Raw genomic sequence first — 26080 nt, 5'->3', positions numbered from 1 at the left:
TTACTATGTCCTCAGGCTCTGATCATTAACTTATGTTCATGTCTATTCCTAGGATTTCCTGCTTCGTTTTTCCCTTTCATTTGTCCAGTTCACCAGGCAGCCCTCAAAGCAGCACGTTTTGGGGAAAATTTTCAGGGATGTGGTCTCTACAATTTGACTGTGGATCTCTCTGTTAGTAGAGGTGGTTGGCCAGCACTCTGACCCTGTCTCCTCTGATTTCAGAGTGGATTCCTGAGATTCAGCTCTTCTCCAGGATTGTCTTTAAAAATACTGAGGTGACAACTCAGTTTAATAAGTGTCTGTCCTAACTTAAGTTTAGTTGCCTTTTTCATCTAGGGGTGAGGGTGGAGGGAGGAAAGCTTTCTGATGGCTGTGCATCAACCAACTTTAGAATTAACCCTTTTTCTCACCACCCTCCAAACCTCCACATCTACACTGTTAATACGCCTCCTATAGCAAACTTATTACAACACAATTCTCCTCTCACCTAAAATAAGCCTCGTGAACAATTTGTAGCATAGACTAGGCCATCTAAGGTTGCAGCCGTTAGATTATATGGTCATTGGAAGCAGGTTTGTAATTAGGCTCCCTAAGCTTGTGTTTATAATGAAATATTTAGGGGTCTGCCCACATTGAGTAAAATAGTGTTTCTGTAACCAATTTGTGACTTTATCTGAACTGGTTGCCACAAATATGGCTGAGCTATTTCCACTGACAATAGCTTTTATTTACAACGCAATCATTTTGTTAACTGATCTTGTGTATTCAACTACTATGCTGCCTAACCATGTTTGTATCTGGGGTATGTATCCTATAGTGCCTCAGCAAGGACTAGGGATAGAACTGGAGAACATGCAAAAAGAGTAGCATTAGCAGCACATAGGGCAATGAACTCTGGGAGGAAGAAGTATCAAAGTGGTTACAGGGAGACTGCCACTGGCCAGTGTAGAGGGTTGCTGGTACAAGTGACACATGATTAGCTGTCACTGATACAACATGACTAATATTTGATTAGTATGTAAACACAAGGACTGCCACTAACAAGTTACAACTGCAGTTAAAAGCTGTACTGTAGCTAGGGACATAGGGTTGCTTTCCTGCTACTTCTTTTCCTTTACCCAGTTGGTCTATTCTGCTCTGATGGTCTAGTGGACATGAGTATTGGGAGGGGAGCTGACGGCAAGTGTATCAGTCTTGGTTGTTTGTGTTTTCGATATCCTGCTTGCTAAGTGCCTCCTCATTAATTTTTCCCTTAAAATTGTTAATGGACTTTGAGCAGCTGTGTACTACTTATTCGCACCTCACTCACAAAAATCTACCAATATCAAAACCCAAGGATTTTTTTTTCGTTTTTGTTTTTTTGAAAAGTCGTGACTCAGAAGTATGGACAAATACTCATCCTTGCCTACTCTACATCAAATTTAAGAGGGTGTAAACTATTAACTGTCTTGATGGTTCTTAATAAGATCCTCAAAATGAATCTGTATTGAAATTGTAAAGCTAAACAGTGTTTTTAAAAAAATCTGATAATCTTAATTACTGCACATTTTTGTACGATCAAGACACTTCAGACTTCTAAAAATACTTAGAACAGTGAACAGCCTCACACATCAACTGTATAGAGCTATTGCAGGCCACAGAGAAGTCACCAACACTATGCTGAGGCTAGAAATTAATTTACTGATTCCAGCAATCAGTTCAGATTTTTTTTTTAAATAGGAATGATCCAACGAAAGTTAATCTGATCTACTTTGTCCACAGCTGCTGACACTGAAAATAACACATTCAGTGCATGATTGGTGGCAGCAACAGCAGCTCCTGCCAATAGGGTGATCAGATGTCCCGATTTTATAGGGACAGTCCTGATTTTTGGGTCTTTTTCTTATATTGGCTCCTATTACATCCCCCCCCCGTTCCGATTTTTCACGTTTGCTGTCTGGTCATCCTACTTGCCAGATACCAAGGACTAATGTCAGAGTTAGTCCACTAGCTTCAGTAGAGTTAGTCTACTCCAACCAGGCATTTTTTTTTCTGATTGCTTTAAATAAGAAAAAAATAATCTCAGTGAATCCTTGGGATCCTTTTAGTCTGTGAAATGCTCAAAAGATGTATACAACATACAGTATTAGCTTTCTCACTTTATTTCCTCCTTAACAAAAGACTTAAGATTGTCTCTGTTAACATCTGTATATATCTATTGTTCTGCATATGTTAGAATACTATTCTTTGTTTCTGTTATCACAGATAAAACAGGAAAAGTATATTAAACTGGGGTGGGTGGAAAATAAACAGTAGCAATTTTATCTCCATTTAGCTTCTCAGCAAAGGACCAGCTAAGATCAGACAAAAAAGGTGCCATACTTCCCTACTGGGGACTTCACTATACATCCAGGAAAACTGGCAATGCATGCTCTATTCATCTCAAAGATTTGCTGTCATTGAATCTAAATACTTTGTGATAGAGTTATCTGCATGGCTAGTTTAAGAACTTGTACAAAAATTGCCCTTGTAGTGAGTACACTTCTTTTGGTTGGTTCATGGTACACTTGTTACGTTATTACATCTCTTTCTTTGACATATCTAAGCTAATTACACATGGACGGTACCCTATTGAAAACTTTTAGCTGTTTTCTGAGAATTATCTACATCACTGACCTAGCCAAGGAACATGCAAATATTACATCATCTGTTCCTGATACATCCCCTGAAATGAGCAGAAGTGCTAAAACTACTTCTGTAGAGGTAAAGCTATTGTGGACATTAACAGTATAACAGCCCAAATGTTTAAAAGGCCTCTCTATATCACCAGATGCTGGAACAATTTGATGACTTTTCATCTTCTCCTAATGAGACGGGGGTCAGGAGAGAATCTTGGTCCAAAATAAGCAAGTCCTATACAATTCCTGAGGCCTGATCCTGTTCCCATTATAATCATTGGGAATCTTGCCATTGATTTCAGTGAGAGTAGTATCTGGACGTTATTTTGTATAGTATCTTTCACGCTAACTGACAATCGTACAGGACTTTGAACATCTAAATTAGTGTATAAATCCTAAACTTTATTGCCACTCAAACCATTCTACAGAATTACTGATAATACCACAGCAGATTTAAGAGTCTTCATATAAACATACAGAGCCAATACAATAATCCTTGTAATGCCTCATCTTTTACCTGTCTGTGGGTAGGGTACTTATTACACTGCTAGCATATGCAATGTAGCATCACTATCACTTTGACAGCCTAGTGAGGTCTAATTATGAATATGTTAAGATTTTAAAATAATCCTTGAATAGTATTTCCGTTTAACCCTGTTTGGCTCTAATGTCCCTTGATGGCTTTATAATGTATAATCAGTAGGATTATTGCTGGTGCTAATATGCATGTGTTTATACTGTCTAATAACCTAGTTTATTTCTGTTAAAACCCAGCTCTAGTGAGTGATGATGTTTCAGATGAGGTGGAGAACCATCCTGCCACAACAGTGTGTTCTGCTGGTGACATGTCTCCTAATCAATTTGGAAGGAGTGCCTATAGACATAGACAAGACAAAAGTTCAAGGAGAACCCCATGTAGAAGGAGCAAAAATAGAAACCCCAGTAAGTAAATGAAGGGTATTTTATTAAATTCTTTGTACTAAAAGGCAGTATTTTTTTCTATCAATAACAAGCTCATTGATTTTTTTTCATCTTCAGATTTGTCCATGACTAGTCCTCCTAGGTGCTGTAATAAATAATTAACTTTGTTGGTTCTGTACTCCCAAGGGGAAGCTAGTAGTACCTTTCCAGGTGGGGTGGTCATATTCAGTGTTCAATACCTGCTCCTCGTCTCTTGCTCCCTGATGTGGTTGGACTGGGGAGGTAACAGAGACAATACACAAAGCTCCTGGTGGGAGAAAATGCCTATCATACACCTCCTCTCAACTGATTGAGTGGCATTAATAGGTTAAAAGGAAGTTCCATCCAGTCATCGTTGGCAGGAAGAGTGCTGGTCCCAACTTGGGTCTCAACAGAGAATGGAACAGGGTTAAATCAGGGAAATACAGAAAGATTTTCGCAAACAATTTTCCTAGTAACAAAATGCAGTGAGTTTGTGAATGCAGTGGGTAACCATGTCAAATAATGACAGCTGAGATAATGTGTTTGCCAAAGTGGAAAATGGAGTTGCCATGAAACAAAGTGCGTGTAAAAGCTTTTAGTTATTAAACGATAATATTGCTGTTTTGCAAGTGAAATCCTGCTACTAAACATGAAATCTTGGAGAGGGTTAGTTCTTACCCCCACAGTTCAATTCTAGCTGGCTAGGCTCCTCTGGATTGTTCCCTTTGCCCCAAACTCACAGGGGAAAACACAATGGACACTAATATAGCCTGATGCCATACGGACTTTTGCTGGTTTGATGTGAAGCTTCACTATTGTCCTGTACTTCCTGTAAATTCCCCTAAGATTTGCATAGTTCTTGGAGGTGTATATCAGGTTATGGGGGCCAAACATGTGGCCGCTGCTTCTATCAGGATGGGATTGAAGTGGCACATTATGCTCCCTAAAAAAAAGAATTCCTAGTAAACTCGGCAAGTGGAAACACAAGGAGATAATCTTCTGTAGGGGAAAATAGTGGGTTTATGCCATTCTGAATTGTTGTGGTCTAATTGGTCTACCAAGTAAATTAAAGGTTTTTTTGTTTTGTTTTTTTTAAACTGTATCTCCATGATAGGCCCCAAATGTGCATGATGTAAGTTCTTAAATATCTCTGCCTTTACTCCTTTGTCAACTTCTAGAACAAAAAGGAAACAGAGGAAACTAGCTTGTGTGTGATAATTGTGCAAACCAACCAAAGCAAAGTTCCTATCTTATTGCTGATACACTGAGTCAGTGCATTATGCTCAATACTACTGATGTTTTGGATTGTGAGTGATTTAGATGAAATCTTTGCATTTATATGAAAATGAAACATTTGGGGGCATATTTTTTTTTCTAATCTCAAACTTCTTTTCCTAAAGGATACTGGGCTTTATTATGATGAATATCTCAAGCAAGTGATAGATGTCCTAGAAACAGATAAACATTTCAGAGAGAAACTTCAGACTGCTGATATAGAGGAAATAAAGGTATGTGCAAAGATCAATAGAATTTAATCAAGACTAGTTTAGACAGCTACAAATCAATGATAATTTGAGGTGTTAGCGTATTCATATTTCCATTCTTCTTAATTTTTATTTAGTATTGCTTTTTACATTACTTCACTTTTTCATTAGCTTACACAATTTAAATTAGACTCTTTAAAGAGATCTTTATCTCTGCAGCTACAGGACAGATACTGTTTTTTAAAGAAACTGTACCATATCAGTCTCCCAAGAGGTTTTAATTTGCTACCTAACTACTAATAAAACAACCAGATGCAGATATCTTACTTTTGGGAAACATTTATTAGCGTTCTCCTGCAAAATGGAAAGCAAGGCCTCTTTAAAATTCAGAATGAACAGCATAACATTCATTAATGGATCTTAGCACAGCTCTCACTTTGTTGCCTGCTAAGTGATTCAGAGCACTGCTGAGCCAATGGCAGAGAGGCTTCTCTTCCCTCCCAGATGGAAGCAATGTGCCACATGTGAATTTAATGACATGGAAAAGGGTGGGGGAAGTAGAGAAACATAAAAAAGCCTGACCCTGAAGCCACTGGGAGTTCAGGACAACACACAGTCTTCAAGTTTTGTGCTTAAGGTGGTAGAGTTTGGGAAGAATAAAAAAGACTGAGCTGTGGTTTTCTTCTCTTCCCACCACTCCTACTTCAGGTACCACTCCAAGCACCATCTTGGTGTTCTCTTCTCTCCCACTGTTGCCACCCTAGGTTATGTTTATTTCTCCTCTGCCCTTCTCCAGTCCCCAGGTCCAGCTGGCTGCTCCACATTCTCTTATGGTGAGAAGAGAGCACTAAGCTTGCATTACCTTTTGGTGTAAAACTCTGCTGCTGCTAGAGAAGGGGTGGGCAAAAGGCTCGTGAACTCCAGCCGGGGCACCGGGAGCTCCCAGAAGCCACGGCATGGCCCCTGCTCCAAGGGTCGGGGGCTGCTCCATGTGTAGGAGCAGGAAAAGTGACATGCCACTGCTTCCGGGAGCCGCTTGAGGCAAGCGCTGCTCAGAACCTGCACCCCTGAGCTTCTCCCCACACCTCAACGCCCTGCCCCAGCCCTGATCCCCCTCCTGCTCTCCAAACCCCTCATTCCCACCCCGGAACACCCTCCTGCACCCCAAACCTCTCATCCCTAGCCCCACCCCAGAGCCTGTACCCCCAGCTGGAACCTGCACCCCTGATCCCCCTCCAAACCCCTCAGTCCAGCCCAGAACACCCTCCTACACTCCAAACTCCTCATCCCCAGCCCCACCCCAGAGCCCGCACCCCCAACCAGAGCCCTCACCTCCTCCCACACTCCAACCCCAATTTTGTGAGCATTCATGGCCCACTATACAATTTCTATTCCCTGATGTGGTCCTCAGGCCAAAAAGTTTGCCCACCGCTGTGCTAGAGTCTGGCAGCTCTTGGCTCCACTCCATTCCTGGCACAGTCCCTGCGGGCTGGTAACAGTCTTCAGGTGCTACTGAACATTCATACAGCATGCTCAGGTGGCTGCTACTGTGCTGATTCCTCCTTCAGCAAGAGGGTGGCGCCCACATGACCATGTTGGTCTGCAGTTCTCTGTGGACCACATGATGAAAATAGCTGATTTACAGAAAGGTCACTTCCGAAGAGATCTTTAAATACAGATATGCAGCTGTGCTTCAGGGTCCTAGTTTAATTATGGTATTAGGCGCATCAGCTTTTTTTTTTAAATAAAAAGGCAGCTTAGAAAAAGTGTTTCAGTGAGTGTCCTAACCCGATTTCTATTTTAATAAATTTACAAAGTTAATATTCTCTTCAACCAATGTTTGAGATACTTATGATGTTTATAAGGTCTTCAGAATTGGCAATTACTACCATGAGTAGAGAGTCTTACAGCCCACATGTGGTTGCCATCTGAAAACTACAACACGATTGTCTTTATAGATCACTTATTTATTTTAACAGAGTGGAAAGCTAAGCAAAGAGCTAGACTTAGTAAGCCATCATGTGAGAACAAGGCTGGATGAACTGAAAAGACAAGAAGTGGCAAGGTTAAGGATGCTAATTAAAGCTAAAATGGATTCCTTTCAAGGTAAGAATATGAAGCAGAATTCAGACAGAATTAACAGATTGGTCTTTATCAGATAGGTGCCCGGAATACACCAGTTTTGTTCTCCTCACTGGCTCCTATCAGCAATAACGATTAAACTAAGTTGGAATGGTAAAAGGGTCCCCTATTTCATACACCTTATATGGGGAAGACTGTGTCCTTATAGGAAGTCGGGAGAAGAAGAAGCAATCTTATGTCTTACAAGTAAGAAAAACTGATGCTGACAAGGGGACTTTTAGATGCTTATATAACTATTTCTCAGACAACGGTTTCCCCCAATGTCTCACTTTCCACATCCCTCACTGTGTTCTAGCAATACAGTTGGGTTGAATTTAATTAAACTGTTTAGGGATTTTCCCAAAGCACAAAATAACATAAGCTAGTCACTTAGGTGCCTAAGCTCAACATTTAAGCACCACTGAGATCCTTCAAAAGCTGCTCAGCTTCCAACTAACCCTGTAAGCACCTAAATTCCCATGGGGCCAACGTTTCCACTGGTGGGCATGAACTAAACTTCTGCTGCTGCTTGGCTTCCTATCGCATGCCTAAGCCCCACTAGGATTCTCAAACTAGGGTGTTCCACTGCCTCTCTCGCCTGATCCAATAAGGCGAGCTCAGAGTATGCTTAACCTGCACAAAAGACAGTGTGGGTGACCAGATCAGGAATTTGTGTGTGGAATTAGGGCACTCATAGGGGCTGTGGGAGACCTGTTTTCAACTCCCGACTATGCCTAATTTGGAGCAGGTTTCAGAGTAGCGGCTGTGTTAGTCTGTATTCGCAAAAAGAAAAGAAGTACTTGTGGCACCTTAGAGATTAACAAATTTATTAGAGCATAAGCTTTCGTGAGCTACAGCTCACTTCATCGGATGCATTTGGTGGAAAAAACAGAGGAGAGATTTATATATATACGCGCGCGCGCACGCACACACACACACACACACACACACACACACACACAGAGAACATGAAACAATGGGTTTATCAATCACACTGTAAAGAGAGTGATCACTTAAAATAAGCCATCACCAGCAGCAGGGGGGGAAAGGAGGAAAACCTTTCATGGTGACAAGCAAGGTAGGCTAATTCCAGCAGTTAACAAGAATATCAGAGGAACAGTGGGGGGTGGGGTGGGAGGGAGAAATACCATGGGGAAATAGTTTTACTTTGTGTAATGACTCATCCATTCCCAGTCTCTATTCAAGCCTAAGTTAATTGTATCCAGTTTGCAAATTAATTCCAATTCAGCAGTCTCTCGTTGGAGTCTGTTTTTGAAGCTTTTTTTGTTGAAGTATAGCCACTCTTAGGTCTGTGATCGAGTGACCGGAGAGATTGAAGTGTTCTCAGACTGGTTTTTGAATGTTATAATTCTTGATGTCTGATTTGTGTCCATTTATTCTTTTACGTAGAGACTGTCCAGTTTGACCAATATACATGGCAGAGGGGCATTGCTGGCACATGATGGCATATATCACATTGGTAGATGCGCAGGTGAACGAGCCTCTGATAGTGTGGCTGATGTGATTAGGCCCTATGATGGTGTCCCCTGAATAGATATGTGGACAGAGTTGGCAACGGGCTTTGTTGCAAGGATAGGTTCCTGGGTTAGTGGTTCTGTTGTGTGATGTGTGGTTGCTGGTGAGTATTTGCTTCAGGTTGGGGGGCTGTCTGTAAGCAAGGACTGACCTGTCTCCCAAGATCTGTGAGAGTGATGGGTTGTCCTTCAGGATAGGTTGTAGATCCTTGATGATGCGTTGGAGAGATTTTAGTTGGGGGCTGAAGGTGATGGCTAGTGGCGTTCTGTTATTTTCTTTGTTGGGCCTGTCCTGTATTAGGTGACTTCTGGGTACTCTTCTGGCTCTGTCAATCTGTTTCTTCACTTCAGCAGGTGGGTATTGTAGTTGTAAGAATGCATGATAGAGATCTTGTAGGTGTTGGTCTCTGTCTGAGGGGTTGGAGCAAATGCAGTTATATCGTAGCGCTTGGCTGTAGACAATGGATCGAGTGGTATGATCTGGATGAAAGCTAGAGGCATGTAGGTAGGAATAGCGGTCAGTAGGTTTCCGATATAGGGTGGTGTTTATGTGACCATCGCTTATTAGCACTGTAGTGTCCAGGAAGTGGATCTCTTGAGTGGACTGGTCCAGGCTGAGGTTGATGGTGGGATGGAAATTGTTGAAATCCTGGTGGAATTCCTCAAGAGCTTCTTTTCCATGGGTCCAGATGATGATGTCATCAATGTAGCGCAAGTAGAGTAGGGGCATTAGGGGACGAGAGCTGAGGAAGCGTTGTTCTAAGTCAGCCATAAAAATGTTGGCATACTGTGGGGCCATGCAGGTACCCATCAAAGTGCCGCTGATTTGAAGGTATATGTTGTCACCAAATGTGAAATAGTTATGGGTGAGGACAAAGTCACAAAGTTCAGCCACCAGGTTAGCTGTGACAGTATCGGGGATACTGTTCCTGATGGCTTGTAGCCCATCTTTGTGTGGAATGTTGGTGTAGAGGGCTTCTAAATCCATAGTGGCTAGGATGGTGTTTTTAGGAAGATCCGAGAGAGAACTTGGGTCTTTCCCCTCCCTGCAAGGCTATTTGATATTTTTGGATTAGGGCTCTCTGTCTTTCCCATTGGAGCTCTTCCATTCTGTATGAACAATTAAATATTCACTGGGACAGAGCGGAAAAGAGAAAGATATAGACTTTGTAGCCTGGTGACTTAAACATTTCCTGGGATGCAGGAAACCAATGTTGCACTCCGAGAGAGACCGAGACCTGGCTTAACTTCAGGAGCAGGTGTGTGGCTGTGAATCCCAAACACAGATAGGCGCCTCTCTCCTGTCCAGAATTAGGTGCCTCACTACCTTTGAGAGGTGGAGCTTATGTCTTACCCTTCTCCTTGGCATTTCCTACTAGCTAGTTTAGGCAGCTCCCTGCTTAGCATGCTGGCTTATATGAATCATCTTTAGGAACCTAACTCTTCCCAGGCATTGTCCAGGGAGCCTGTGTGTCTGACTTGGGGATGAGAATTCCATTGAGTGCAGGGTGCCTAAAAATTAGCCATTGGACTTCTATGTCTTTGTGGATTTAGCGCAACCTAAATTTTTTTAAAGGTGCTCAGAACAGGTTTTTTTAACTGGTCGAATAGCTCAAAAGTGGCTGTCTTTTTCAACCTTCTCCTCGCCAGAAAATTAATTTTAGGCTTGTAACAAACATGAGAAACTCAGCTTAAAGGAAAATGTTTTTGTTGATGCAGTTTAAGCATCCGAAACAGAGACTTGGAATGAAAGTGTCTTTGCATCCATAATTATAGCATTGCTAATGCTACATTGCAATATACTTAGTAGGCCTTTATATTTACAAACTAAGTATACAAGTTGCCAGCCTACAGTTACTGTTACTTTGCTTGGCAGGGGATACTACCTCCTCTCCTTGCCCAACCATGCACGATTTAATTCTAACATGCAAAATATACATTTTAAAAAAAATTACCAGGGAGACTTGATGCAAACCTTTTACTGGAGATTTCTTTCTGAAAATAATTGTGTTCACAAGCATAGAGTTTCTGATGGTGGTGCTAGGAATATCTTCCAAAATGTTCCACTTAGTTTTTTGTTTTGTTTTTTTAAAAAAGTGGATGTGTAATTTTATGTGCAGATTTATCAGCGTAGTAGCGGCCTGATCCAATTCCTTATCAAGTCAATGGAAAGACTCCCATTGACTTCAGTGGGCAACGAATCATAACCTAAACTTGTATTCTTGCCATTCTGCCACCCCACTGTGGCACTGAAACACTGCCAATGAGCTTAGTGTGGGGATAGAGGGTGGATTGAGAGAGTCAGGGCTTGGTAATGCCAGGAGAAAAACCAAAGATCTTTGGGGAAGGACTGTATTTTTACTGGTTTCAGAGTAGCAGCTGTGTTAGTCTGTATTCGCAAAAAGAAAAGGAGTACTTGGGGCACCTTAGAGACTAACAAATTTATTTGAGCATAAGCTTTCGTGAGCTACAGCTCACGAAAGCTTATGCTCAAATAAATTTGTTAGTCTTTAAGTTGCCCCAAGTACTCCTTTTCTTTTTGTATTTTTACTGCTTTTTAGTGTAGTGCTTATTCCCAGTGGTGGATTAGCCAACAGGGCCCAAGGACAGGGGCCATGGCCAAGGGGGAGGGTCCCAGAAAAATGCTTGCCTCCAACTCACTCTGCCCACCCAGCACCCCTGCTGGGGAGCCCCAGTGCCCAGACTCCACTCTCCATTGCAGCACCGGCTGGGCAGAGCAGGGTAACCATCGTGCCCCAACCCCACTCCCTGGCAGGAGCGCTTGGGGGAGTGAGGGGAGACTGCAGGCAGAAAGGGTGGGGAGGGGCCCCAACTTGCTCCAGCCTAGGGGACCTACAAAACTCTAATCCACCCCAGCTATTCCAGTGGGGCCTTGATCCCTGATTGGGACCTCTGGGTGCTATGTCCTATTAGTAAATTAATAATAAAATTGGCCTAGGACTTTAGATCACTTTTCTGTCTTTTGTGCTTTTCTTTTTAAATGAAAAGTTACAGTTCAGAGAGCAGAACCCACCACATAGCCTCTCCAAAGGAATAAATGGGTTTCTTCATATATGTACACAAGACCCACAGTTCATCTCTGACTCTAATGCAGGCAGATTTTCCACTGAAGTTGTGATGGAGCTCACAGTGATCTAATTAAGGACAACTAATGTGGATGGTACAGTAGATGGTAACTTTATGTAGCCGAAAATTTCTTTGCAATGCCCCATGAACCCTCGCTGCCTCAGCATTATTGTATTTAGTAGCTTGTACTCACTCAAACTAAATCTCCATAATAGGGCTGTAAAAATGTTTATAGTGGTCAGATTTTTCAAATTTGGATGCTACTGACTTCAGTGGGAGCCACAGGCATGCAGCATTTCTTTTATTTACATCTTTAACTTTAGGTATCCAGGTTTGAAAAATTTGACCCGTGTGCCTAACTTTGATGACCTGATTTTTCAGCAGTGCTGAACACACACAAATTCCACTGAAGTCAATAAGAGCTGCAGGTGTTCAGCCAGGCAGCACCACACCAGGCATCCAGATACCTAAGCTCCCTCCTCCCACAGCCTCCTGCACAAATCATCATAGGCACTTAACAATGAGGGCAAGTCTATACTACCGCGCTCCATTGGTGCAGCTGCACCGCTGTAGCACGTCTGGTGAAGATGCGCTCTGCTGACAGGATAGCGCTCTTCCTGTCTGCATAATTAGTCCACCTCCATGAGAGTCAGAAGCTCTGTTGGTGGGAGAGCATCTCCTGCCAACACAGCACCGGTGTGGACAGCTCTTAAGTCGATGTAACTGATGTCACTCAGGCAGGTGTCTTTCACAACCCTGAGCAAGGCAAATTAGAGCAATGTAAGTGGGAATGGAGAGTAGCTCTACCAGAGGAGTTGCAGCAGAGAATCTCAAGCAAAAGGAGGCACTGCCCTGGAGCCCAGGCTGAGATGCCTATCTCCAAGCGAGGGGTGGGGCTTAGCACACATTCTTTGGCTTGGCATCTCCCATGGGCTAGTTTAGGTGAGGCGCCACCTAGTGACTGGCTTTTGTGAATTCTATTCTGAGGAGTTTATCGCTCTTTGTTCATTGTATAGGGAGCCTAGTTCTTGAACTCAGGCTTTGTGAATCCCAGTGATTTTTCTAGGAGCATAAATTCCGTTGTGAATCTAGTCCTTAACCCCCAGACTTAAGTGCCTAAATCCCAATTTTAGGCACCATTACGATCCACAAAAGTCCCCGTTAGCTGCCGCCAAACGCTGTAGGGGCTTAAACACACTCAACGCTTAAGTTTTCTGAGGCACCTAATTTCTGCCTCTGGATATGCATACAGCTGCCTCACTCAAGGCACCAGGTACCTATCTTCCACCTAAGCCTCATTGCAATACATGAACTAGGGGAAGATAAGCATTCATCCACTTATCTTTCTGCAGGGGTAGATTGGGTAGGTGTGCCCAGAGGTCACCTACCAGATTGGGTTGCATTGTAGTTGTGATGGTGATAACACTGTCCAGGTTAACTTCTAGCCCAGTGTCTCACCTGGGATGTGGGAGACAGGTTTGGTTCCCACCTCAGGCACAGTGATTGGAGCAGGGGTACTGCACTCTGGATCTCCCACCTTCCAAATGGTCATCCTAATCACCAAGCTATAAAGTCATTTTCTCTCTCTCTAGCCCAGCAACCAAGTTTTTATGCACAGTGGAACAGCTTCAACAGGAGACTGAATGAGCCCACATCAGAATATCCTAAAGGTCAGTAGTTAGAGCCCTCAGAGGTGTGGAAGACCCCTTTTCAAATCCTCGATTCACCACTCCATGAAGGGGGGAATTGAAGCTGGGTCTCTCACATCCCAGGTGAGAGCTCTAACCACTGAGCTAAAAGTTATACTGTCATCAATCACCTCTTTCTCCTCTTCTGTCAGTTTTGTGTGGAGTGGGGCAGGTGCTTCAGTTGCCTGACTCCAGAAGAGGGGGTTGCAGCTGCGGATTGCAGGGAGAACTAGGTTTCTCCCTGTAGCCCCAACGTAGGTGCCTATCTTCAAGAGTGGAGTGGCTTAGTACACCCCCCCCCCCCAAGGTATTTCCAACTGGCTAGTTTAGGTGGGGAGCTTCCTAGCTTGCTGGCTTTTTTTGGATCATATTCTGAGATGCCTCTCACATTCACTGTATAGGGAGCCTAGGTGCCTGACTCAGGCTTTCTGGATTACAGTATTGTCTGTGACTTTATGAGCACTTAAAAGTTAAGCATGGCAACACTGAGCCTCACAATGCCAAAATCCCTCTGTGGATCTGGGCCTTTGTGCCTGCTAGGGAGTGGTAGAGCATATTGCCCTTTAGCTATTCCCCACTCTTCCTCTGCCATTGATTATGCTGACTTTACGCCACCTGGTGATTCCCTGAGATGCCCTATCAGGGCAGCTTTCTGGCTGCTTTGCACTGCCAGAGAGAAAGTCCAAGAAAATCCATGATTAATAAAGGTTTAATCAGCATAAGTTTGGGATGGGCATGTTACTCCCATGCCTAACCCTACAAGGTCTTGAAATATTGAGCCTTAAAACACTCATGCAGGATAGAATATTTTCAGATTAGTGTGAGGAGAGTTCAACAGGTGTGTGTGGAAATTGGGACATATTTCTCTAACAGCATGCCTGAAAAAGAAAGTGTCTGTTTGTTCGAAGCTGCTTGGACATTTGATTGTTAGCAGTGGTCCTGGAAGAGATGAATTAGCACACAGCTGAAACAGTCAAAGACCATTATGTTTTTTTGCTATATACATTACATATGTAATATGAATATGTGCCGCCCAGTGAAGTCTGCATAATCATGTTTACTAATTACATACAAAATGCAAGACCTAATTACATAGATACAATACATCTTTGTCAAGGTTCTGGTGGTTTCTGTAACGTGAAAAAGTCAGGGCCTCTTAAGGACTCAGGTTATTTAAATTCCTATTCCCTACAGAATCCATGTGCTAAACTTTATGTATCATATGGCCTGCAGTTTATCACAGTGCTATCACCATTACATATATGGTATCTGTATACTTCGAGCAAGTATCCTGTATACCTCGGTTGCCCATCCGTAAAATGTGAATGATAGTACTTCTCTACCTCACAGGATAAATACAATAAAGATTGTGAGGTGCTTATACTACAGTAATAAGGAATTTACATGTCCCCAGAGGTGAAAGTAAGCTGGTATGCCCTGGTACGGCGTACCGGCAAGAGCCGGTGCACCGTACTGGGGCAGCCCGGCTTCCCCAGGGGGCAAATTAAAGGGCCTGGGGCTCCCAGCAGTGGCTGGAGCTCCAGGCCCTTTAAATTGCCTCCAGAGCCCTGCTGCTGGAGCCCTGGGATAGCAGCTTCTGGGCTCCGGTTGCTATTTAAAGGGCCCAGGGCTCCCCTGCTTCTACTGCCCCGCCACCGCTACTCTAGGGCTTTGGGAGCTATTTAAAGGGGCGGTAGAAGCATGGGAGCCGCAGGCCCTTTAATTAGCTGCCAGAGCCCTGGGGTAGCGGGGGCTCCAGCTGCCTCTGCTGCCCCGGTCCTTTAAATAGCCGCTGGAGCCCCGCTGCTTCCCCAGGGCTCCGGCAGCTAATTAAAGGACCAGGGCAGTAGAAGCAGGGGAGCCCTGGACCCTTAAAATAACCCTGGAACCCTGGGCTGCTGCTGCCCCTGTGGGGTGGGGCAGGAGGAGGGGGGCACTTACCTTACAGGGTGGGCTGGGGCTGGCTCTGACCCCCCTCAGCCCGGCCTCTTCTGGGGGTCCAGAACTGGCCCCAGCATATCTGTAAGTCGCTCGACTTACTTTCACCCCTGCATGTATCGCCACTGGATGTATTTGTACAGTGTTCCATTTTCAAACAATCAAATAAGAACCTTTTGTCTGGTTTAGCAGTAATGTGGCAAGTTAAAATCTAATACTGCACTTTTTAAAAAAAAAATGCTTTATAAAACAGTGATTCATCAGAGAAAGTATTTAGGCACAAGTGATCTCACATTGGAGGAATGGTGGTTGAAATATGCACTGGCCACTGTTTGCTGGTATGTGATGATAAAAAAATAGAGCACAGATTGACAAGACTATCTTTAGCTTACTAAAGGATAACAAGTTGAAGGATACTGTCCTACAATCTCCTATACAGATCAAACATTTCCACTCTTTTTTTTGTTCAGCCATCTTGACAAGCTGCCCAATAAAAAAAAATTGATAGACTTCAAGAATTACTGGATATTACTGTCATGCCTAACTTAATAGAACAGATGCTGTTCAATGTAATATTGGTCTAGAGTGTTATATGGATGTATCGACCAAAGTCACTGTAGCATATGGAAAACTCTGGTAGCATAGAAGTGTTTGATGCTGTTACTATACTTGCATGTTTTATATTGTTGGAAGCAGCCCCTACAGAAGGGAGGGGGAAATGTTTGCAGCACCTTATTTGGACACGGCCTGACTTCTGACTGCCTTGCACCTTGTAGTCAGTACAAAAGGAATCTAAATTGCAGCCATTCTGATTTGGAATTGTTTCACGTCCGCTTTGGCCAGGTAAAGGTGATTTTTTTCAAGGTGTAAGGTGAGGAATCAGCCCTAAGAACCTAGTTCAGCTGGATGATGCTGGTCAGCAATTTGGCACTTCAGTTGACCCCATCACAACTACAGAACCAGCTGCTTTATTTATATGGTCATTTGCCTGAATGAGAAGTAGTGCAGTGTCTATTCTGGATTGTGAAGCTTGAAGTACTTGTGATATCTGCTTTCATTTCTGCATGTTAAAATTACAGTGTAAAAATGTAATACTCCATCTTGGTAGGAGGAGTGCCTATTCAAATTGCTAGAGGCTCAGTGAAGCTCACCAGTCTTTCTTAAGCAATGCTAGTCTAGAAATGTTGCTATTCTTTCATCAAATTGCAAATATCTATCCAGTCCTTAAGGAGCCTCAAATATTTATATATCACAGGCTTGTGTTTTGAAAGCTTTTAACTTCCAGAACACTCTCCTTCAAACTTGTTTGATATGTTTTGTGTTCAAAAATAATGTTTTAAAAACATTTTTACCTTGTTCTTTCAGACACTGGCATAGACCATCAAGCTCTCCTTAAACAGTTTGAACACCTCAACCACCAGAATCCTGACACGTTTGAATCTAAAGATTTAGATATGTTGATCAAAGCAGTGAGTGTTAGATATAAAATATTGTAGATGTTCACTTGCTATGATTGATTATGTATTTCTCTGCAGTGAAAGCAAATCCTTTTACTTTATCTATACCAATCTTCTGTAAATACCACACAGATCTTAATCTTAGAGGAACTCAGTGGGCTCCATTGTGTATTGGAAAGCTTCTGTGCCATTGATATGTGTTTGCCACAGAACCTGTTAATTTTTCAGGTAGCATCTTGTAGCACTCTCATTCTTCTGCCAGTGTGAGGAGCTTTGGGAACAAAACATGACTTGTCAAGAGCATGTAAATTCAATTCAGTTTTGGTAGATGTGTATTATGCCGTAGAATATTTTCAAAGTATATTTTTATACCTAAATTACTTTTTGTCACATAATGACTTTAATATAAGGTAACAATTGCCCCTCTCAAAATGGCCATATAGATTTCTGGACATACATTTCTGGTGTATGGCAAGCTGCAATACCACAACACAATTGAATTTCAGATATCAATACTAAACGTTGTTTAATGGGCACTTAATCTCTACCAGACCCAATGTACAGTAAGTAAATATCAATCACAGGCATGGTTCTTGCTCAGCTGACATATCACGTTGCACTGTACATCTGATATTAGAAGCTGGTTGAGTGTTTCTTGCGCAGAGAATTTGGTGAGTTAAAATGCTCCCTCCTAATTTACTCTTAAGAAACTTTCCAAAAATCTTACCAGTTAGGAGCATCATTTCAGAAAAATTCTGGTTGGTAGGGAGAGAGGGAAGTCCTTAACTAGCAGTTCTTTCTGTTCTTAAGCCATTCCACCTTTGTTTGCTTTCATTTACCAGCTGGAATGACACAATTTAAGGGATACCTTAGGGGGCCATCTCCTCTATAATTTGTTTTTTAAAATGTGGGGCATTTTGGAGATGAATTCTAAATAATTGGAAAGGCAGTATCAGGTGAATCTGAACATCCTTTAGGGGATGGCATGAGACTGCTGAATTTCCTTTAATACTATTAAATACATTAACATTAAAAACTGAAAACTAACCAGCTGCAAACTGCTTCCAAGCTTAAGCAAGTCTGCATTAACTAACCCCCATAAGGATATGTCTGGACTAGCATGTGATCCTGTTTCAACTCAAGTTAATTGACAATCAGTTAATTCAGATTAATTAATTCACATGATTGTAAATGCTAATCTGGACAATACACAAACATAGAATTGTAGGACTGGAAGGGACCTTGGAAGGTCATCTAGTGCAGTTCCCGGCACTCATGGTAGGACTAAGCATTACTTGGACCATCCCTGACATGTGACTCCATGTTTGTTCACTAAACTCTACGGTAAACCATAGACATTTGTATCCTGGAACAAACACTAGGCGCGATAACACTAGCATTTACTATTTTAAATGGATTAAGCTGATTCATAATAAAGCATTCTTATTCCAGAATAAATGTCCACACATGAAGTTAATCAGGAAATAGCTATTTGGGAATAATTCTCCATATAGAGGAGCCTTAACACAGACTTTCCAATATTATCCATTTTCACTCACAGTATTTAAAGTAATCGGTCATTACAGATTAAGGGCTCAATTGTAGAGTTGCCATGAACCCTGAGTAAGGGACACCGGAGAGTCTTATAGACTTTAAGGCCAGAAGGGACCATCATCATCTTCTAGTCTCACCTCCTGCACATCACAGGCCCTAGAACCCAACCCACCCACTCCTGCAATAGGCCCATAACCTCTGGCTGAGTTACTGAAATCCTAAAATCTTGATTTAAAGACTTCAGTTTACAGAGAATCCACCATTTACTATAATTCATATCAGCAAGTGAACTGTCCCCCATGCTCTAGAAGAGGGTCCAAGGCCTCCAATGTCTCTGCCAATCTGACCGGTGGGGAGATTCTTTCCCAACCCCAAATACAGCAGTCAGTTAGACCCTGAGCATGTGGGCAAGACCCACCAGCCAGACACCTGAGAAAGAATTCTCTGTAGTAGCTCAGAGCCCTCCCCATCTAGTGCCCATCTCCGCTGTTGGAGTTATTTGCTAATGGCAGTTGTGGATGGGCCATCTGCCATTGTAGGTAGTCTCATCATACCATCTCCATAAATGTATTAAGCTCAGTCTAGAAACAAGTTACCGTATATACTCATTCATAAGCTGAATTTTTTTAGTAAAAAAGGGAAGCATCAGAGAAGGGGGTCGGCTTATGAACAGGTATCGAGAAGGGCAGAGGTGGGACACAGCCCCTCCCCCCCAACAGAGGGGGCAAGAAAAGGCAGCAGAGCCAGATGGGAAGAGGCGGGGCCAGAGTCTATCCGCTTCTGGCCATGCTGCTCTCCCCCCAGCCTCCGAAGCAGCTGCAGCTCCGGGGCGGGCAGGCTGCAGCTGCGCTGCTCGGCCCCGCCCACCAGAGCAGACTGTGGACGCGCCGCCCAGCCTGCTGGAGCACGCTGTGCCCATGCCACCTGGCCCAGCCTGCTGGAACATGCTGCAGCCGCACTGCCCAGTCTGCTGGAGCAGCTCCGGCCAGGCCAGAGACATCCTCCCCAGATAAGGTGGGAAGGGATAGGATGGGGAGAGTGTGGGGGGTCCCGTGCTAGGGGTGGGGTCATGTGGGGGGTGGTCACAGGGGTTACTCCCTGACCCCCAGCTTCTTCCCCCCCCCCCAAATTTCCCCACCAGTTGCTGTCCCTGCCCATCAGGGTAAGCAGCTGGCACACCGGGACACTTTGTTTACTTAGGTTTACCTCCGTGCCTGCGGACGCTTGAGGTAAACAAACCGTCTCGGCCTGCCAGCAGCTTATCCTGATGGCCCGGGAGCCAAAGTTTGCCAACCCCTGAATTATAGGATCGGCTTATGAATGGGTCATAAAAATTTTCCATTTTTACTTATCCATTTTAGGGGGTCGGCTTATAAACGAACTGGCTTACGAAAGAGTATATATGGTAGATTTTAGGCCCCTCTCTACTCCTCTTGGAAGGCTGTTCCAGCACTACAATCCACTGATGATGGAGACTTTTGGCTAATTTCAAGCCTATACTTGCTGAGGGCCAGTTTATATCCCTTTGTTCTTGTGCCAGCATTAGCCTTTAGCTTAAAATAACTCCTCTCCCTCCCAGGTGTTAAATCCTCTGATGTTTGGTACCTGCTATCTCTTAGCTCCTGGGAGGAGGTGCACTATGCTAGCCTTGTACCTGGTGCATCTTATTTCCCTCATTGTGCTAGTTCAGCTGCACTGGCTGGCACATGTGTGGGGAGAAAGGAGTCAAAACTGTGTCCATTCTCCAGTCCCTGCCCATCTGTGTAGGATGGAGAGTAATGGCCCTATGTACAATGTGGGTAGCCTACACAGGAGAGAAGGGTGCCTTACTGCCTCCTCTTACACTAGTGCATGGGTGAGGAATGCAACTCAGTTGATTCCAAGAACATTGAGTTCTGTGAAACTGATTGGTTTTGCTGAACAGGTGGAGTGGGGAAGAGACAGATGTTACACAAAACTCTGTTGAAAGATGATCCCCAATTAGTTTACCTTGTGTTTGGCAAATCAACAGCAATATGGCTAGTCATTCACATTCTGAAGCAATACATTCTTTTCAGCATAAACATTTCTTACTTGTAGGCTACAAGTGACCTGGAAAACTATGACAAGACACGCCATGATGAATTTAAGAAATACGAGATGTTGAAGGAACATGAAAGGAGAGAATATTTAAAAACACTGAATGAAGAGAAGAGACGGGAAGAGGAATCCAAATATGAGGAGATGAAGAAAAAGCATGGAGATCACCCCAAAGTGAATCATCCTGTAAGGATACAGTGTTTACACATTTCTTATCCTGCTAGAGAAAGCTCTGCATACCCAAGAGCTACGGCTTACAACAAAACAGGCCCGGATAACAGGCCCCTTGTTCGTTCACATATGATCAGCATTAAAATGGGGAATAAAGACCGATACTCTGTGGGTGGGATTTTCAAAAGTCTCAAACTCTGCTCTCATTGAAATCAGCGAGAGTCTTAACACTGAGTTCAATGGAAAGAAAGAGGAAACCAGTGCTGAGCGCTTTAGAAAACCCTACCCTAGATGCCTGTTATCTTTGCTGTGCTTGGTGTACAGTTATGTGATATACTGGCAAAATCCTTGCTCATAAAGATGCCAGAGATTATTCAGGATTATTCTGCCCCACCCATGCTTACACTGCAAATCCCAACATTACAGCTATCTTCCCTCTGGGCAAGAAAAGTAGACAAATTCACTTTAGACACAGTTCCTAAATGAGGAGCTGTGCAAAGCGATTCCAGGGGTTCCGTTTCCCCAGAGTCTGAGTATGCTGCTTCATGGCACCCTCAACCCCTCTGACTTGTGACAACGTAGAGCCTGACTCAGAACCCATTGAAGTCAATGGAAGAAGACTGCCATTGATTTCTGTGGGCTTTGGATCAGGCTATAAAACAGGGCCATTATAAAGGTTTTTGAAAAGCCTTTTTGAGAAACTTTAACTTCAGTTTAGTGCAATAAAATTACATGTCATTACTTTGAGTGATTTCTATTTGTAACTAATTTACAGGGAAGCAAAGACCAACTGAAGGAGGTGTGGGAGGAGTCGGATGGGCTGGATCCTAATGACTTCAATCCTAAAACATTTTTCAAGTTGCATGGTAAGAGATTAGATTTAGTTTAAAAGGTACAAGTCAAATTATTCTTGCATTATCTATTTGTTTTGGAAGGTGTTGTCTTCTGTTGGGAAAGAATCTGGTCACACAAGCTATTTCGATGAGTCCAGAAGGAAAGAAAGGAGTAAATCAGCAGTTTTGTCAAGTTCCAACTGTTCATGCAAGAGCACTTAACACCACATTGTGTATATGCATTATTGTATTGCTACATTCTCAAGTGGAGCAATGTAAAAACTGAATTATATATGTTATATTTTCAAAAAGAGCTCATGTATCTCCAAGAGGAGTGCAATAATTGTATGTGGCAGTAGGTTTAAAAGACACAGCTGGTTCTTCAGTTGCCAGGTAACTTTTTTTTAGGGGGAATGTCCTTAGTTGTCATTTTGCTCACAAATTATGCCATCAGGATGAGTCACAGAAGGACTGTATGAATGAACGTGCAGTTTCACCATCTCACTCTAGCTCAGTAAACGGAGTGTCAGTCATTCTACTGCAGGGGTGGGCAAACTTTTTGGCGCGAGGGCCACATCTGGGTATGGATATTGTATTACGGGCCATGAATGCTCATGAAATTGGCGATTGGGGTGCGGGGGGGTAAGGACTCGGGCTGGGGATGCGGGCTCTGGGGTGGGGCTGGGGGTGCAGGAGGGTGCTCTCGGCTGGGACCGAGGGGTTCGGAGGGTAGGAGGGGGATCAGGGCTGGGGTAGGGGATCAGGATGCGGAAGGGGGTCAGGGGTGCAGGCTCCGGGGTGGCTCTTTTCTCAAGGAGCTCCTGGAAGCAGCGGCATGTCCTGCCTCTGGCTCCTAAGCGGAGATGCTGCCAGGTGGCTCTGCTCCCTGCCCTATCCACAGGCGCTGCCCCTGCAGCTCCCATTGGCCATGATTCCCAGCCAATAGGAGCTGTGAGGGTGGCGCTTGTGGTGGGGGCAGTGTGTGGAGCCCCTTGGCTGCCTCTGCACGTAGGAGCCAGAGGGGGGACATGCCACTGTTTCTGGGAGCCATGCAGAGCCATGGCATGCGTGGAGCAGGGCAAGCCCCCAACCCTGCTCCCTGGCTGGAGCGCCAGAGCGGCGCAAGCCCCAGATCCCACTCCCCAGCAGGAGTTTGAGGGTTGGATTAAAACGTCTGAAGGGCTGGATGTAGCCCCCAGGCCATAGTTTGCCCACCCCTGTTCTACTGCCTCTGGAAAAATACAGAGAATTGGGCTTGTTCAGATACCTCTAAAAATAAAGCTGCCTTTACTATTTCTGGTTTCTGCAGCCAGAACTTGAAACAATAACAGAGAGGTGTAAACTTTGCCCATTTATCTTAATAGGGTGTTCATGTCCTTAAATCTCATTACTTAACTATTTCACTGCTGAGCTGTATGCAAAGGCACTTAGGCCTCATCTGCACAGTGAGATAATGTGCTCTGACAGGTGATTTCTAAAGCGCATTAAGTGGTCTGTGTAGACCCTGCTGGTGTATGCTAAAGGTTTTCTATTATGCTTTAATGTAGTAGTGTTTCAAATCTTTCAATGAGTGTACAACATTTTAGTGTGCTTTGGAAATAACACTTTTGTAAAGCACGTTACCCCACTGTGTAGGCAGGCCCTTACTTGGTGCAGCTGGATGTGCCTTGTATTGTGTTGGTGGTTTGATGAAGGACTGAACAATAACAAGTGGAGGAAACTAGGTCTGATTTTGGTTTTGACTCACCCAAAGGGAAAAAATGCATAAGCTGAAACTAATGCCAGCTCCAACTGAAGCAAATAATTTCTGAACTGTCTGTTTGACCTTGTTTAATCTTGGTTTATGAGTATATTAAAGTCCTATGCAATTTAGCCACTCTACTTCACATTCAAAAAAAGTATTAGATTTTATTACTTTTCTCCTAGGAATCTAAGTAGAACTGTATAGCTTCTTCTTTTGTGTCTGTTTCACCAGAACAGAAATAGCCAGCTCTTGCCATTAAAAATTGATATACAAGTTCTCTGATGCAGCTAACACTTATTTGAATTAGACTAGACAGTCTCTCAATCATTAAAGTATCACATAATCTTCAGATTAAGAACGGATGGTCACGTAGCATGCGTTACTGATCCACAGTTACCAAATAGTTAATAAATTTCCTTTTTGCATGCCTTGCCAAACTCATGCTAAACTGGGTCCCTTCCTGAAGAATGGAGTATTTATATAGCAGTCAGCAGAATTCTGTAATTTGCTTGGAGAAACTTCCATACATTTAGCCAAACTTTTCCACAGGTTCCTGTTGGTCCGGGATATATTTACAAATCTTGGCCAAATATAGCTACCTTTTCTCATGTTGAGCAATATCTTACTGTGTGAGTGGCCTGGGTATTCTTACTTTAGGTTTTAACCAATAAAACCACACCCCCCTCCTGCCCCAAAAATGAAATTAGTGTTTATTCAATAGACATGGGAAAAACACCAGAAATGGTTACTTGTAGCTAAGGGTTTGTCTACACAGAGCAGTAATGTAGACTATGGGAATCTGTGTAGATCTTGACAGTGCACACCAAAGGTTCCCGAGTGCACTGTAGCATAGTGCTATTTGAAACAGTACTATGTTAAAGCACACTAGGGAACATTGCAAAGAGATTACAGTTTATAGAAGAAAGCCCTGGGGGGGGAAAAAAACCATTTTTGGACTTCTACATAAAACTCAAAATTTGCTAAAAATAAGCCCCCCAAAATGAAAATAAATCCCCCCTCCAAAAGACCAAGGGCCTAAGGTAGCCCCATTATGACCTGTTTGGTTAACAGTTTCTTTTAGCTTTAGATGTCTTTTTTTTTTTTTTTTTTTAGATTTTCTTATTTGAGAAAAAGAAAAGGAGTACCCGTGGCACCTTAGAGACTAACAAATTTATTAGAGCATAAGCTTTCGTGAGCTACAGCTCACTTCTTTTTGCGAATACGGACTAACACGGCTGCTACCTTGAAACCTGTCTTATTTGAGAGTTAGAGAAATCCTTGCAGCCATATATGATCATAAGTAAATATCCAAGTCGCCAGAAATCCAGCGCAGACCAACCACAGCCTGATTTACTGTTAAGTGGAATAATCTTCATGTCATACTCTGTACTCAGCATCTTATTAGGTACAGAGGTTAATCCACTCTAGAATCTCTGCTGACATCTGCTTATCTGACCCATTGTGAACTACTGTATTCATTATTTTCTGTATTTACTGAATTTATATTTTCAACTTATACTTTTCTAGATGTCAATAATGATGGCTTCTTGGATGAGCAAGAATTAGAGGCCCTGTTTACTAAAGAGGTAAAAAAAACCCAACCATTTCAGAGCATTCAATTTGTTGATGCTTCCCCTCCCTTTCTAAAGGGACACTTACTTATTTTATTTTGATTTAGACTATGAACAAGAACATTCATCCCCAGGTCTGAGTGAGCTTGACACTCTAAAATTTTTCAGCACACCAGTGAGGGATAGAAACAATAGTTTAGTGATTAAGGCAGAAGGCTGGGATTCAGGCGTCATGGGTTCAATATCTTGGTCTGCCACGGACTCACTTGTGTGACCTGGGATAAAGTCACTTAGGCCCAGGTCCTCAAAGGTATTTAGGTACCAAATGTCCATTGAAATCAATTAGTCCCTCTTCTATGAAAATGGGGGTATTGGTACTAGTCTACCTCACAGTATGTTGTGAGGATAAATACATTGGTGATAGACATGACTGTGATGAGAGCCATCTTGCTGAGCACAGGTACAATAAATACACTCTTGGTTTTCCAGCATGTTTTGTCTCAGCACTTTTTAAACTGCTATCTTTGTCCCTGCTACTACCCAGTCTCACAAATCTTCCCACTCCTCATGAGCCAGTGAGAAGAGATGGACTTGACAACATACCCTCAGGGTTAACAAATTCAGGCTATTATGGATCAAAGCAGAGAGTGAATTCTAAAGTGCACAGCCTTTACAGAGAACACCTTGCCAGTAGCCTCCTCTTCTATACCAGTGGGGCAAGAGGCAGTCTTTTAGATGGGTGTTACAAAACCGTAAGTGGTTGGCAAAGTTAAAACCATAACTTGAAAAATCCACTCCGAAACTATAGGTAGCCAGTGCAGATCAAGGAGTACAGAACAATAATACATACAAAAAGAGACACTACTTAACAAATGGACACTGGTTCAGCACCAGATTTACAGCCAGGTCCTCCAGTTGACCTCATATGGTCACACCTCTGCCCACACGGGATTCCGTTGAAGTCAGTTGGGCTCCTTGCCTGCACTAAGGCAATCACAGGATCAGAGTCTTGATTTCTATGTGAATTTAAAATGTAATCCTGTGTGGAGGACATTACAGTAGTCCACTTGAATTAACAAACAGGCTTCATACCATTGAAAAGCTCACTTTCTGCTTAAAATTATGCTAAAATAAATTATTTCTTTACCTAGAGCAATCATTTCCCTTCAGATTTACTGTTCAGTCAAAAGTGCCTCAGCTAAATGTAATGCAAAAGCAT

The 26080-nt window shown here is 43.1% G+C and overlaps 1 protein-coding gene across 2 annotated transcripts in view; it reads left to right on the top strand.

Moving 5' to 3' along the window:
* Nucleotides 1–26080, top strand: part of NUCB2 (nucleobindin 2) — a 54691-nt gene that overhangs the window by 12956 nt on the left and 15655 nt on the right. For both annotated transcript variants that reach the window (XM_038406650.2, XM_038406651.2), the window contains exons 2-8: nt 3432–3599; nt 5000–5107; nt 7063–7189; nt 16818–16921; nt 20543–20728; nt 21489–21579; nt 24818–24876. In XM_038406650.2, the coding sequence (XP_038262578.1) occupies nt 3444–3599; nt 5000–5107; nt 7063–7189; nt 16818–16921; nt 20543–20728; nt 21489–21579; nt 24818–24876 (831 nt within the window). In that variant the 5' untranslated portion in view covers nt 3432–3443. The remainder of the gene's footprint in view (nt 1–3431; nt 3600–4999; nt 5108–7062; nt 7190–16817; nt 16922–20542; nt 20729–21488; nt 21580–24817; nt 24877–26080) is intronic.

The sequence above is a fragment of the Dermochelys coriacea genome, chromosome 6 (assembly GCF_009764565.3).
Source record: "Dermochelys coriacea isolate rDerCor1 chromosome 6, rDerCor1.pri.v4, whole genome shotgun sequence".
NCBI lineage: Eukaryota > Metazoa > Chordata > Testudines > Dermochelyidae > Dermochelys > Dermochelys coriacea.
This window is presented reverse-complemented; position numbering and strand designations above follow the sequence as displayed.